The sequence below is a fragment of the Petromyzon marinus genome, chromosome 45, assembly GCF_048934315.1.
Source record: "Petromyzon marinus isolate PM22_M1 ecotype Great Lakes invasive population chromosome 45, UKy_Petmar_22M1.pri1.0, whole genome shotgun sequence".
NCBI lineage: Eukaryota > Metazoa > Chordata > Hyperoartia > Petromyzontiformes > Petromyzontidae > Petromyzon > Petromyzon marinus.
Genome location: NC_133711.1, coordinates 7,795,225 through 7,811,320, shown reverse-complemented (window position 1 = coordinate 7,811,320; position 16,096 = coordinate 7,795,225). Strand labels below are relative to the sequence as shown.

Here is a 16,096-nt window from a genome sequence, read left to right as displayed (position 1 = left end):
GTGGCCGACCATAAAAATATTACCATGTACAGAAAACCTCATAAAGCGAGTGTCAGCACAGGTCATAATGACATTTTATATAATCTTTTTATTTTACTCCCGCTATCACGTATTATTTTGTACGACAGATTTTAATCTGAGCTACTCGTCCATTTTTTTTTTTCAAAGTAGCATAAAACTGTAGCGTGGCGAAAACCCCATTGAATTAAAGTTATGACTTTAATAACGTTTTCCGTGGCATTATCGCCCCTTAAATGTTGTCCCACAATGGAAACGTAATGAGCTGAGATAGTGCACATTGTGTACTTTTGAATTCTAAGATAAGACGATGGTATTTTTTTAAACGAAGCCACAGCCGTCACCGTATCCCCCCCCCCACTCACCTTGTTATCCGTTTATCAATCAGGCAGAGCTCTTCAGAAGGATCGGTATCCATCGTGCGACTTATTTTTTTACTCATTTCCCATGGGGCGACAAGACCTTTTTAATTTGAGAGCATCCCGATAGATTTCTTGAGCGGAGTTCCTGCACGTAGACACAAAGCGACATACAAAATGACATCCGGGTTGGTTTACAGCGAAAAGTCGACATCGCCCCATTAGCATTGTCAGAAAGCTCTCTGATAGAGCACGCACGCGTGTCTTACAACAATAGCGAAACAACTGGGATCTTTCAATGACATACAAATAGGTTGGTACCGACAGACACAACGTGCAAGTTAACTATATGATGGGGGGGGGGGGGGAAATATATACAAGGATCCATATTGGCTTTTCCAAACGGCGTCAAAGAATCAGGAAATTAAAAAAAAGACTATGATGTAGGAAGATTAACACGTAGGCTTTCGCGACCAATATTATTCATAATAAAGGTTTTTGGGTTAGATCGCGTTATTTATAAATGTGTCGTAACCTTCCACCACCCGACACGGCCAATCAGCAAAAAAAGTGTCATATAATCACTAACACACATTACAACTAATTGCTAATCTACAACTCATTACTAATCATAACCATTGACTGATTACTAATCGATTATATAATTACAATACCCCCCCCTCCGCCTCTAATCACTGCACCTGATACGAGTTAAATGATGACGTCACCCTGCTGCTCTATTTAAAACCGGGAGCAAGCGAGGGCTTTACCATTCTGGCGAATTGCCCGATGATGCTGGATGTATTTACCAGCGAAACGTCGTACTCAAACTGTAAATGTTGTGGATTCACTCAACACACCGGTGGGCTAAAGCAGTTAATTATTTGTCTTTTGTCAACGTGACACTTTTTTTGCTGATTGGCCGTGTCGGGTGGTGGAGGGTTACGACACATTTATAAATAACGCGATCTAACCCAAATTAAATAAAATTAAATCAAATTAATTTACAAAGGAAAATAGACCCATCGGGATACAATACATTTTCAAGGAAACATTAAACTGCAACAATCCTGAAAGACACGTACTTTAAAGAACAAATTAATAATGCAGGAGATTGTAATGACTCCAGCAATACATTCTGAAAATGTATACACGACCTAAAGGTGAACCATTTTCTGTAACGTTTGCATTGATCATAGGACTCATAACTACCGCAATGCATTATTGGATTCACAACATCTGCCAGTTGAGACATTCCCATTACCATGTCACATATACCGTGTCCGTGTAATGCTCGCTAATGTCACTATTACACTAACGTGGCCCATTCGTTACACAATTAAAGCATGTCAGCTAAGATGTCAAGCTGTTCACAGCCCCAAGGGTTCTTTTTTAACGCACGTGGATGTGTGTGCAGCCCATATGTTTAATCCACAGCTGAATGAGAGCCTCCCTACTCTGTTCGGGTTGTGTGGGAGTGTGTTTGACCGTGCTTCACCACTCTGGTCAGTGGAGGTTGGCGAAGGGGTCCCTCACAGGACAGATTCAGATATCACTCGCTACTTAATGGTTCAAGAATCGGAAGAGGTGGTCCAGGTTCATATCAATGCGACACCGCCTCACCCCCTGAATGTTACATTATTCAAACTTAATTCACGTCCAGGCGGGAAGCCCCATTGAGATAAATCTCTTTTGTAAAGTAGAACTGGTGTGCAATGTAATTCGGCGCATAGCAATTATACGATCGTACCAACTAAGCGAAATAAGCCGAGACAAACAAAATATAGGGTTACATTTTGATTTAAAGCTTTCGTGACTGCAGGGATTCATATTCTTGGTTATTTCGGTAAAGTCACGAAGAAGGGAAACAATAAAATAATAAAAAATATAAAACAATAAAATTCTCACGACGTTTCGACTGTACCTTGGGACGCTGCCCGGATGTACGCATCTTATTAAATTGCAGTTCTTATAGGTAGGCTAAGAATTTACCTTTTTTACTTTACATTTTACTGTGCAATACAGTATTGTAATTAATAAATACATACAGTATATAGTTTATACAGTACGGTACTGTAAATTGCTCCGTTTTGCTAAATTATCACCATTCTGATTTAACTTAGTTGTTTTTATTTGAATTAAAAAATGTTTTACCTACGTGACAAGTGCCCGTCATCAAGTAGAAACAATCACAGCAATAAACAATTTGCTGAAGTGCCCCCCCCCCCCACTTCAGCAAATTGATTATTGCTTGTTTATTACTTGTGCTGCGCCCGAAACGTCGTGATTTAATTTACTTTATACCTACGTGACTTTACCGAAAGAACCAAAGAACTTGGTTTCCACCTCTCCCGAGTCACGCCTGGTCATTGCGAGTGACCTGGAAAGCCAAAACGCCGCTTGGGCTAGGCAAGAGACATTTGATCGCAACAAATCTGGAGGTTTTCGCACAGCACGGACAAAAAGGGTTTTTTTTCTCCAGCCTGTAGCAAGCCCTATCTGCTTATATGAACCATCCAGCAGCTAACGCTTCCCAAGCTTTCCCCCACCCCCCGCGGGGTCAGAACTTCACTCAGTTTGAGGTCACACAGCAATAGCCCTTACCCGCAATGGGGACACGAATTGATGTTACATTACAAGTATCGTGAAAGCATTAAGTGTCCGTCACCAACAATGTGCCCGCTCATAAAGCTTGCAGAAATCTCAAGAGATCAACTCGTGTGTCATTAAAACCACCTGATACCAACAGCAACAACAACAAACACACAAATGCAGCAGCAGCAGATATAATGAGGTTGCTCGGTCTTTATTAATAGAGCGGGCTCAAAAATTGGAAGGATGCGAGTTCAAATCCTGGTCATGGGATTTGACTCGGACAATCATCCGAGTTCAGGCTCAAAGACCTTCCCCTTCTTCCATCTGCCTCCGACAGCCTATTCTCTAGAATATAACGATGTGCAGTATCCATAATAGGTTTTTTTGGGGGGGGGGGGGGGTTAGATCGCGTAAATGTGTCGTTAAACCCGACACCACCCGACACAGCCAATTAGTAAGGTTTGTCACGTAAACAGAGCATGCCAATTCGTTACTAGTACAGCACACCGGTGTGTTGGCGAGTTTAACGACTCATTTAAATATTTACGCCCAAATAGTTTTTTTTTTTAATATGCATATTGGTCGCGAAAGCCTACGTGTTAAACTGTGCAGTGTATCATACCGCCCGCATGATGTACAAGTCACACCGTTGATGTATACGTCAATCTCGAGATTACGATCGTATCGAGACGCTATCATCGCCGGCCAAGAACGATCCGCTGCCGGATGAAACACTCTCCAAGCCGTGGCATTACCTCGCAGTTCTGCGATGTAACAATCCACCGAGGAGCTGAACAGCGCGCGCCGATTTAATCGCTCCGTCTCTCACGGAGGCCGCTGTGCGACTCTGAATTGTCACATTCGCGACGGACCGAATAGGGCCGTGACGAGACTATTCCTGGATACATTTGCGATCCCTCGAAGCCTGACAACGCAACAAATCACGGGGAGGAATGAGGGTGAATCCCGATTTATTATATTCGTCGTCAAAGCGGCATTTCACTTACCCGGGGGGTCCGAGCAACTCTTCCCCGGGGGTAGGCGATCCAAACAACACCGAGGCTTCAACAAAACTTCGCGGAGCCGCGCTAGGCCTCCGGTTGGTTGAAAGTTGACCGACGAATCCAAAGCTAGCTACGATGCCCTATGCGAACGGCATTCTTCGTGAGAACGCCAACAATTGGCGAACATTAATGATGTCTGCCTTCAGTTGCAGTTTCGTTCGCCTTTGTAACAGAACTGGGCGCTCCCGGTTCCCGCGCTCGACTTTGAAAGTGGCGCCAAGACGCGCGCCACTTCCGCGTTCAGGTTTAAAGGGACCGCGGCAACCTTCGCCACGTGGTGACACGGCACGTGTTGGCTCGGTGGCAGCCTTCATCCAGCAGTGTATCGATCATGGCTATTAAAATCAATTGATGATGATTGATGACAGCGTGGATGTCGTTACACGTAACAATGGACATGTCAATCCACCGCTAGATGAGAGCCTCCCCACCACCGTTATTTTATTGGAGGTTGTTTGACCAGACTTAACGAGACGCTGGTAACTGCGGGTTGTTGAACGGGGTGGATAGTGGCCCTGAAAAAGTTTAGACATGTTTGCGGTACTGATGTTAGCCGTGTCCCGGAATCGAACTCAGGTTGTCGGGTTCATAGCGCAGGGTAGTGATATGAATCCATCAATTCATCTGCAGTATGTTGTATGCCACGGACTTAAGTTAACCCTGCCACTTCGAGAGGCCGTCACATTCACTTTTAAAAACGAATCTAAACTAAACTTTTATCTTACCAGTTCAGGCCCACTGAGCTATAAAGTATTTTTTTCAGAAGCGACCTGGCAACAAATGTTAGCTCAGCGAAGTGGCTTATCACGTGGAAATGTTATAGCAGCCAAATACTCTAAACGCGTGGTTCTGAATGTGGAGGGAAAAACCGGAAGACCCGGAGAAAAATCCACGCGACTACGGGGAGAGAGACACGCACACTCTAAATATTCAGGCGTCAATGTCGGGATTGAACCCACGACCTCCTGCATACCAGTTAATATGTCGCCCCGTTACTCAATCAAATCTTGACCATGAAATGAAAAAAATGTATGGCAACTCTGGAGGAAGTTTTGACTATTTACAACCCCTAAATAGCGAGGACTCATCTGAAATACAGTACATCATCTTGACATCATAATACCCATGGTTAAATAAATAAACCAAGCCGCTGCATTTCAAGAATGCACCACCACACGCGGTTATTGCATTTGATCTCTAAATCATGTCTCAAACCCTGCAGCAACCCTGAAATCTGGCACTGATCCCTGCTGTGGCCTGAAGGCTGTGCTCTGGACCCCTACCGATTGCTCAAAGGTCAGCCACCCACAGCTTGTATTTCCCCCAGCTAATAACAGTTGCGTTGGGGTTTCTCTGCAAAGCAGCTGGGTGGGTTTGGAAAGACAAGGCAGAAATAAGCAGGGGCTTAGCTTCAGGCAGATTTAATCCGGGTTGGCGACCCCAGAAATTATTTACGAATTCGGAATACTGCATCGAGCATACTTCTCGCGAGATGGTTGCGGCTACTAGTCACGTGCCACATACTCCAGTTTACCAGTGGTTCGGAAAATACTCATGGAGAAACGAAGACTCCAGTGAACAATCAGACAACGATCTTTTGAAAATACCTCTTGCTAGCTACTAGTCACGTGAGTTTTCACGAGTCTGGATTGCCAGGCATGGTTAACATTAGTGACGCATGACATCTGGACAAATCCTGGGTAGGGATGGGACAGAAATAAAACATCGACCACTCAATATCTTTAAATAGAACATCAGTTTACATTAACAGAACATCAGTTTACATTAATATAACATTATTTAAGATTGATCGAACATTATTTTATTGTTTCCCTTCTACGTGACCTTACCGAAAGAACCAAGATTAACAGATCAGTTTACATTAACAGATTGCATTGATGTTTTCAACGGTTTTGTTTTACTATTTAAAGGAAGGAGTAATAGAAATATTCAAATGCAATGTTTATTATATCAAGAAAATCATGCATATTTCATCATTAAATTGGAAAATAATCGGAAGGTACAAGAAGGAACAAGAAGGCTGTTGTTGCAGGGTCAATACCTAACACAAACTTGCATTACTTTGGAGGATTTATCTTTTGAAAAAGAATGACATACTGTTTTATAAAATACACAATGGCCCAAGGCTTCTGTCAGAGGATCAACACTCAACCGCAATCTTAAGTCGGAAATTTCGACAAATGGAATGATTTATAGTATAGAAAAATATACAAAGGCGCAAGGCTGTTACAGCTGGGTCAACACTCAACCAAGAACAAGTTTTGGTTTAACCTACAGAATATTAACTTTAAACTTTAAACTTACTTTACTCCTACCACTGACGGTTGGAGAGAGACCTTGTAGAAGGCGGTTACTTTGTATGTTCCACACCAAAAATAGAAAGCTGAAATATTTCATGTAATTCGGCTTTTTGTTTGCTGCGTATAACATCCAAAGGGAAAAAAACGATGCTTCAATGTTATCGGAGGGATCAACATTGATGCACGTACGTTGAACTTATTTCGCACCATACGGAGCCAACTGTGCCAATCGGAGGTCAAAACATTGCAAGGCCGTCATAGCTAGGTGAAAATATCGATTTGTCAAAATATCGATGTTCCTGGTGTATCGATATTTTTTGGCCATCCCTATCCAAACTAATCCCGGACGCACCCGTGAGCAAACTTACACCGATTGTTGCAGAATAAGAACCGACATGGTGCATGGGAAGGCCGTCAAATCCCGCAGTGTACTTACGAAGGGCTGCAAATGATCATCATCTTTATGATTTACACGCACACGCCTGGAGAGGACATACACTGCGTACATGTGATTATACATACACAATATTATACATTATCGTAGTTGTTAAATTTATTGCGTCATTATATCGCGCGTGCCCAATCCGCAGCCACCACCATCGTCATCTCCATTCCCACGGAGGGTTGTAAGCCTCTGAATAATAATACCAAAATATATACGGCTCACTCATCAGAGGCCACCATGCACTGGCCGTCGCATCTCGATAAATTACTGCTGCAATGGCACGGGTCATTCATCATTGTTTTTATTTTTGCCGGTGCAACGCACCGATTTTTGAATAAACCTCTACGCAGCTATGCGCTACAACGTTGCATATCCGACCATCAAGGAGGCGAGAGATGTCATCTCCCTCGCCTGGTACGCAGGGGCTTGTGGGTTCGATCCCGGACACTGACGATGTGCCAGGTATCAATAACAAAAAACAAATCCGCAAACGAAGCCTCGAATGAAATTTACCAGGTTGACGAGACAAAGATTGACTTAAAAACAAATTACTCTCGACAATTGCCGGCGACAGTGTGAGGACGGAGAAATGACCTCCTCCTCCTCCTTCGAGAGAGAGAGAGAACGACACGTTCCACGGATCGTAACCCTGCGGAAGAGAACACGAAATAACCAGTGCCGGATCAAGCGGGTGCGGGGCCTGTAGAATATGTTATAAAGAGCCCCTAAACCGGAATTGATAGATTGAAAGCATTTAGCGCGGGGCCCTTGAAAGTGCGGGGCCCTTGAGAGCGCGGGGCCCTTGAGAGCGGGGGGCCCTTGAGAGCGGGGGGCCCTTGAGAGCGGGGGGCCCTTGAGAGCGGGGGGCCCTTGAGAGCGGGGGGCCCTTGAGAGCGGGGGGCCCTTGAGAGCGCGGGGCCCTTGAGAGCGGGGGGCCCTTGAGAGCGGGGGGCCCTTGAGAGCGCGGGGCCCTTGAGAGCGCGGGGCCCTTGAGAGCGCGGGGCCCTTGAGAGCGGGGGGCCCTTGAGAGCGCGGGGCCCTTGAGAGCGCGGGGCCCTTGAGAGCGGGGGGCCCTTGAGAGCGCGGGGCCCTTGAGAGAGGGGGCCCCTTGAGAGCGCGGGGCCCTTGAGAGCGGGGGGCCCTTGAAAGTGCGGGGCCCTTGAAAGTGCTACATATGTAGCTACTTTTGCTTCTAGGATAATTATCCGGCACTGGAATAACACCTTAGTCCACGCCATCCGCATGCTGGCTTCACAATAGCGGCGGTGGCGCGGCTGCCCGCAGAGACGCGGCGTGCTGATTGCGGAGCTGCCGGGGACAGCGGACGGGCTGCAGCTAATTAAGGTCTGAAAAAGGGAGGTGGCTTTTTTTTTGTTTGACCAATTTGCACAGAGCCCAGAGTGGCGCGGCGGGGTCGATTGACCTCGGGCTGGGTTTCTCTTTGAGATTTATGTATTTATTCCCCCCCCCAAATTTGTAAAAAATATACGTATAAAAATATATGAAACTAAAGATTTTGTTGTAAAAAAAATGTTTAAGGGCTCACTTTTCTTTTTTCGTCTCAATTTGTGGCGTTTATGCTCCAGGGTTGTCATCGTCGAGGGAACGACAGATTAATATCCATATATTTTTTGAAATCTCGCAAGGTGGCTTGCGTCATCGGTCACAATCATTGCACACACAACGCTTGGCCACAAATGAACCACACACAATGCCTCGCTGATCTCGTCACCATCGTCGCGAGATCTCCGGTCATCCTCGCGGCGGCGTGGCTGCTTTTGGTTTCGCTGTCGAACAAAGGCAGCGGTCACCGGCATCGCGTGCTTTCAGATGCGCTTCTACGGCCGTCTGGAACGCTCTTCCTTCCGATATTAGGACGCCACTGTACCTGTGCACTTTTAGATCATCATCTGGATTTAAAACGAATTTCTTTCGAACTGCTTCTTTGTGTTTAGTTTATTGTCCTTCCCCCGCGCCTCTAATTATCAGGGTTGGCTACTTACAGTGCGAATGAAGTTCAACATACAGTACATACATACGGATGGCTGCAGAAGAGACATGTGACGAGGCTTCCATGGAAAAATTCCCTCAAGTTGCCGGCTTGTCCCCTACGCAGTCTAAGCAGTTTGGAGCGCACTCTCCCATACGCTCGCCTATGAGATTGTCACGTGACACACAGATAATTTTACATTTGAACGCAACCTCATCCAAATCTAAGTGCAAAAAAACAAATATACCAATATGGTTGTTTTGTTATTGGAGCAGTCATTGGTGACTGACCTGACTGAGACCATCAACTCATTGCACTTGAGAAACCAGTTGAATCATAACCGAGTCCACGTGAGTCTATGTGTCTCTAAGCAATTAATTTGGTCTCTATGTAAATCATTGGTAGCCGGACTAAGACCATCAACTTATTACACTTGAGAGCTCAATCGAATCACAACTGAGCCTATGTGAGTCTATGTGAGTCTATGGGTCTCTATGCAATTCATTGGGTCTCTATGTAATTCATTGGGTCTCCACGTAAATCACTAGTCGCTGGGCTGAGACCATCAAATCGCTACACTAACCCGGTTTATTGATCAAGACGGCCGAAACCTGGATTTGAACCCAAGATATCTGCGATGTGGGCTCGACGCTCTTAGTAGCTGTGAGCCACCCGGCTGACTCTCACTGATTATTTATTTATTTCCATTCCGCATTTCTTTCTGCTGCGCAAGAGAGAGAGAGAAAAAGCGTCAGGCGCAGTTTGCGTTTGCAAACTCGGGTGCACACTTCATCTCCGATTCACGACGACAGACAATGCAAATGAATATTAATATCGCTTGTTATTCTTCTTATTATTATTAGTAGCATTATTTTCAGTTGCGCACACAGACATACGTGCTCGAAGGTTGCCTGCCCAGGACACGGTCCCCGTCTCTCTCGTTCATTAGCGCTGGGATATCTCTGCATTGGACTTGATGGCGGTGACTCTGGCCGAAGCCTTGAGCAAATAAATTTATGTTTGCCTATAGCTGGGAACACATTTTTTTTTTAAAATACGTATAAATAATAACTAAAACGAAAATTGGGCTTGTGGGTAACAAAACTGAGCCTGCTGACAAGTCCCCTTACCTGCAACTGGGTCACAGCGGCCCTGGTGTTGCGTAACTCAAACATTTCAGCGCCGATTTATTATTCGGCTCAACGAGCATTGAAGGCGAGACGTGTGCGTTGGCTTGGCTGGCCTAAAGCACTCTGGGGGGCTTCTCGCCGTGGCAGTGTCGTTACGATGAGCCAGCAGCGCTGAGATCCCGGGCTCAAATGCAGGTATTATCCACCCAACCGAGACTTAAACAAAAGCTGGATTCTCATGTGACGTGAGTTGATGGTCTCAGCCCTTACTCGCCAACGAGACAAACGAGAAACCCAATTATTTTTTTTTTAATACAAAGTGTTCACTTAATTCAGGACGTTCCATGGGCCCGAGAATTAAACACGTGGTTAGATTGCCATGCGGCGAACGCCACTTATAAGACTCGGCGAAGGTGTGCCCTTCATTACAGACGAGAGCTATTGTCGTACCCTGCAAATTATGATGCACTTCCTCTCCCTGCATTTTAGAGCAAGATGTTTGGAGTGCGCCTCATGCGTATGCGCGTGTGAGACGTTCGTGCAGCGGTTAACAAGCTGTGATACGAATCCGGCAATCCGGGTTCGATTGCCCGCTCAGAGTCGACACCAGTGACGATTATCTGAACCGGTCCCGGGCATCCCCTAGGTCGGTTCAACCTCAAATGAGTACCTGGTGCGTTGTGTAAATATCACCACTAGGGAGACAAAGGCGGCCTTCATAGGTGCTCACGAACATCACTTGCCCCAACAGTCTGTTGAGACTATATGGGAGATCTTTGTGATTTTTTTTAGTTGCGTGCGACCAGATTTTCATAACTTTATTGACACCAGAAACGAGTTTGGGGCGCGGCTCTAACTTTCCGGCTAGGTGTAATCCCAATCGAGTAATTTTCAAACTTTGCCAATGTGGACCCTAACGCCAGCACACGGCGCCACGTAGTATGACAATGGTCATTGCACGCGCAGGAATAATCAGGGCAGTCACTGTTGTTCCCCACCCGAATCCGGAGGAATGCGGTGACGAGAATTCAGAAATATCATTTTGGTAACGTCCTCTACTAGGGCCGTTTTGTGACACATGGTAGTACGCCGCTAGCTGCCGAGAGTTCCGCGTGGATTTATATATATATTGTAAACTCTTGCTATGTCATTTGGAGAAATAACTAACACATAAAAACAACAGAAAGTCTGAATGTTGTTTTGTATGTTGAACTTCTTTCGCACCGTACTAAGCCAACCACGCTAATCCAAGGTGCGCGGGGGGAGAAAGACAACAAACTAAACACAAAAAAACGTTCTAAAGAAACGAGTTTTTAATCTAGATGATTTAAAAGTGCGTTCTTAATATCGAAAGGAAGAGCGTTCCAGACGGCTGCAGAAGTGTCTCTGAAAGCGCGCGATGCCGGTGACCATCTTTGTTCCATGGCCAGCGATGCAAAGTGTAAAGACGCTTCGGTTGTGGAGACACGGGAAGAAACACGCGCACATATACACACACAGTCAGCGCTAAAACCCATCCTGACGCTAATTGAGTTGCATGCCCACTCACAAATGCAATTTAATCAGATTCAGGCCCACGCAGAGACTCAATATTGTCGGGGCTGTAAGCTGCAGGGGCGGATGCAAATTCTCAGAATTGAGAATTTTTATTGTTTCTGTTATTTGGCGGTGGGGGTGCAATGTGAGTGGGTGGACGAGCATAGTGGAGCATAAATAAAACCGCAGAAAATGCAAAAAAAAAACTGGAACATTTAATAAAGGCAGTTTGAGAACATCTGCCTCGTGGCGAGCCGTGCTGCCGAGCTTGCATATCAACACGACGCGCCGGCAATGCGGCGTGACAAACGAATTAATAAACATGCGACGGCGTATACATTTCGCTGGCGCAGGTGCTGCTGCTGCTACTGCTGCGGTAATTTTTCTTCCTCAAGTAAATTTTCAATCATTCCGACGGCGGCAATGACCCGTTAAAAATTTGTTGCGGGTCACCGTTCTCGGCCGTGGTCAATCGACGCGGCTGGATGGACGTGTCCCGCAAGCCATTGCGGACGGATCTCTCCCCCCCCCCCCCGCGATGTGCGAATCCACTTGGCACCACGCCGCGGCACGCAAAAAAACAGAGGGCTCGCCGCAATTGACGTTCGAAGCGGCCCCGGTGAGCACGGTTGACTACGTACGGCGCGAACGAAGTTCAGCGCAGGGTACATGCAACTCTAAACGTGTGTCAACGGCACCATGTGCGGCCCTGAAAGAATGCATACAGTATATGGCCCTTCTTCATAGCAATAGCCATGGTGCTGTGAAGAAGGGTCATCGCCCGAAACGTCGCCGATTAATTGATTTATGTGAAGACCGCACCACGTGACAGTGTGCTGTCTTATTGAAGAGATTCTCATTGTCTCGCGCAGTGACTCATGTCCGCGTGCTTTGAAGAAAAGGGCCATCACTTATGTGTAGAAAACAATCGTCTAGCGTTGTTTTCTTTTTAAGGCCATAGTGTTGTTTACAAATGTGGAGTTGTGTTTGTTTATTGTGCTTCTGCACCACTGCCAACGCAGCAGCAGCAGCACATCGTTTGTTTAGCTATGAAAAACACGGGTTGTTTGTTTAGTTAATGATAGTTATTTTTTTACTTTAGTTGAGTCGTTTGTTTAGTTAGGAAACCGCAGGTTGGGACTCTGCAAGCAAGACAGAAGGGCCAACGGAAGAGACTGGGAACAGAATCGCAGGCAAAGGTGCAACATCGCGCGCTTCAGATGCACTTCCGCGGCCGTCTGGAACGCTCTTCCTTCCGATACTAAGAAGCCACTGGAGCTGTGCACTTTTAACATCTAGATTGACAAACTCATTTCTTTAGAACTGCCTCTTTGGTGTTCAGTTTGTTGTCCTTTGCCCGCACCTCCGATTAGCGCGGTTGGCTATGTGCGATGCGAAAGAAGTTCAACACACGCGCATATATCTCACCTGAGAATACAAGTTATGTCGACACCATTTAGACGGGACCGGCTTGTGTGTGTCGGAGCTGGATCGATAGTTGCGTCGCAAGACTACGGAATCAACACAGACTGCGGAGGAGGCTTTCATCCAGCACTGGATAGATCACAGATGTAGTGGGTTCCAGGACACGGAGACGGCAGAATAGAAGCAGCACTATTTATTTAAACCTTAACAAGGGTTACACTAGAAGGGGTAGCGGCCCCTCCACCCGTATAACTCAGGAACACACCCCAGGCTCTCTAGCCTAAGCTCTAGGCTCCCAGTTCCTCCTGGTAGAGCTCTAAGGGAGGCTATCAGATCCGGCCCTGGTTAGGCAGAGATCTCGGCACCCCGCCGACCAGACCGGCCCTTAGAAGGACTCTGACTCTGGGGCTCTGGGGCCGCACAACTGGCTTGCTGTGCCGGCCCTGAAAAGGGCAGTGGTCACAGGAGTTCCAGGGTCTCACCTAGCTGGCCTTCTTTCTTCACTGGTTGCTTCAGCCTCGGGCCCCACACTCTGCCCCGAGCTCCCTGGCTCCCCGCACTTGATACCCACTGGAGCCTTAGCGGACGTTGTTGTAGCCACCAAGGTGTGGGTGAACCACACCTTCCCGTGGCATGTGTTTATTCCCCATAGCACCCCTACACAGATGATGATGATTGTGATGCAAAGGAATATTACGTTTCAACCGTGCAATTCACGCGACTATATGTCTTGAATGAATGGCTGTACCTCTATGGACGCCGCAGTCGAATATAATCACCTAGATGTCTGGGCTTACACGTTATATATATGTGTGTAATGAGCGACTTCCACGTCGTGTAGAGGGTACTCTCTTGATTTGAAGCTTTCGTGACTGCAGGAATCCATACTCTTTGGTTCTTTCGGTAAAGTCACGTAGGTAGAAAAAAAATAGATCACGACGATTCGATCGCAACACAAGCACTCGTCATCAGGTGGGACAACCACAGCAAGAAAAAACTGCTACGTAGGCAGTTTTTTTTCTGCTAAGTAGGCGTTTTTTTCTTGCTGTGGTTGTCCCACCTGATGACGAGAGCTTGTGTTGCAATCGAAACGTCGTGATCTATTATTTTTCTACCTACGTGACTTTACTGAAAGAACCAAAGAGAGGGTACTCTCTTCTTTATTCACATTCGGGCACACCACAGGCCAACCTTATCATCTTCCTTCTCCGAGTACACACGTATGTATATATTAGCATCCCTACAGGCTACACGTGGTCGATCCCACAGTGTGGTTCCGTCAGCCCACTCCCGGCCTCGCCGCTGGGTTGACGGCGTGCCGGCGAGGGTGGTGGGACTTCGCGGGAGATCCGCCACGTGGCCGAACGACGGAGAGAGATGACGGCGAGCAGCGACGCAGTCCGGACCCAAGGCTCCCCCACACCGACCACGAGTCCTCCTCCGCCTCCGCTTATATTGCGGCAGGCGCGGCTAGGCTCCGCCTCCGGCCACGCCCTCTCGTGGAACCTTCTAGCCCAGGGGTCCCCCAACCCCGGTAACGGTCCGCGGCCTGTTAGGAGCCGGGCCGCACATCAGCAGGAGGTGAGAGCGGCGAGTCCGCACGTGGCCCGCCCCATTATTTTATTATTTACCACTTCCGTCCGTGCCTCTTTAATGCACTGCGCACTCGTCTCAGTCACAGTGTTGGTAAGCCCACAAGCTAACCCCTAGTAGTCAAAATGAGTAAAAAATAAGTAATATTTACAAAAAACTCTTTTAAAAACACGCTTTAATGAAATGTACCGTACTAGTAATGGAAGAGCTCCACGACTCCAGGAAGTGGCCCCGAAGTTTACCATAACGTAAGGGACCGTAGTCATGTACAGCCAACGTCAGTTGACCGTGGACAATTAGACCCAAGGCGAAACATAACATGTAAAAAAGATTGTTTAAAAAAATATATTTTTTCTTTTTTTATGATAGAATATAGTATTGTCATCAGTATGACATAAGCATACCAAGTTTGCAGTCGATACCACATTGGGAAGTGGGTTAAAATTGAGTTACAATATTTGAGGATACGACAACAGAGTGAGTTAATAGAAAGCGTGTAACAAACGTCGCTGGAGAGCTTCTTTTAAAAGGGGGAAAGACCCAATGATGAACTCACCCCCCCCCCCTGGTCCGTGAAAAAAAATGTCTTCCACGAAACCGGTCCCTGGTGCCAAAAAGGTTGGGGACCGCTGATCTAAACTCTCCAAAACTTTCACCGAAAACTTTTCACTAAATTTTGGCAATATATTCACCGCCTCACTCGCACCTCCAATCGGCACGTTTGGGCTACGTACGGTGCGAAGCAACAACAACAACCGCCATTCGCCACTAAGTGGCGGTGACGTCACCACGGCGCTCGTGCCAGGCTAGGTGCACGTTGAGGCCACGTGAAGTGTCGAACGCCCGCCGGCAGGAGGTCACGGGGCAGACCCAGGTGTCACGTGTCGACTGACTTGAGATGACAGATGAATGACTGACTGACGGTGCGAAAGAAGTTCGACGCGCATACACACGCACCCGTTGCGAAGCAAACATCGCCACCGTTTCCGTACGGCGCCTTGACATTCAGTCGCATTTAATGACAATTTTGTGATTATAATGATGCACATTTGTAAGGTGGCGCATTTCATCCGTAGAGCCCCAACAATGCGCAACCACCGTGTATGGCAAGCCAGGAAATGTTCAGAATTGCAGGGCACACGGTCATAACTAAGCAGTGGGGGGTAATGGTCTGGTTAAAGAATTGAGCTTTCAAGACAGACTTAACTATTTCTAACGACTCTGGCTTATTAGTAAAAGGCACAGCGTTGTTCCAAAGCCTAGGAGCTGCACCGGCAAAAAGCCAGATCACCCACCCACGAGACATACTTAACGATATCTAACGACTCTGATTGTCTTATTAGCAAAATGCAAAGCGTTGCTCCAAAGTCTGGGAGCTTCACTGGCAAAATCCCGATCACTTCCAGGAGCAGAGGCTTGACCTCTGAGTCCTTGGAAGAAGGCGATCCGAATATCTCTGACACCTCGTTGGGGTATAAAGATGGATCAGTTCCTGCAAATATTGCGGGGGGCTAACCCGCTCAGTGCCCTGTAGGTCAGCAAGACGGCCCAATACCATTCCTCTCTCTCTCTCTCTCTGTATGCCCTTTGCTACTGACCAGACACGGAGTCGACTTGCGC

General features: G+C 46.9%; 1 protein-coding gene across 2 annotated transcripts in view; it reads right to left on the bottom strand.

The window, feature by feature from the left end:
* The window catches only part of LRRCC1 (leucine rich repeat and coiled-coil centrosomal protein 1), an 81,885-nt gene extending 77,538 nt beyond the window's left edge, over window positions 1-4,347 (bottom strand). Inside the window, exons 1-2 of one of the 2 annotated variants that reach the window (XM_076074068.1) lie at window positions 3,980-4,347; window positions 384-525 (exon numbers count right to left, since the gene is read on the bottom strand). In XM_076074068.1, coding sequence (XP_075930183.1) covers window positions 384-460 — 77 coding nt within the window. In that variant the 5' untranslated portion in view covers window positions 461-525; window positions 3,980-4,347. The remainder of the gene's footprint in view (window positions 1-383; window positions 526-3,979) is intronic. The other variant, XM_032971131.2, reaches the window with a different exon arrangement.
* Between the last annotated feature and the right edge of the window lie 11,749 nt (window positions 4,348-16,096).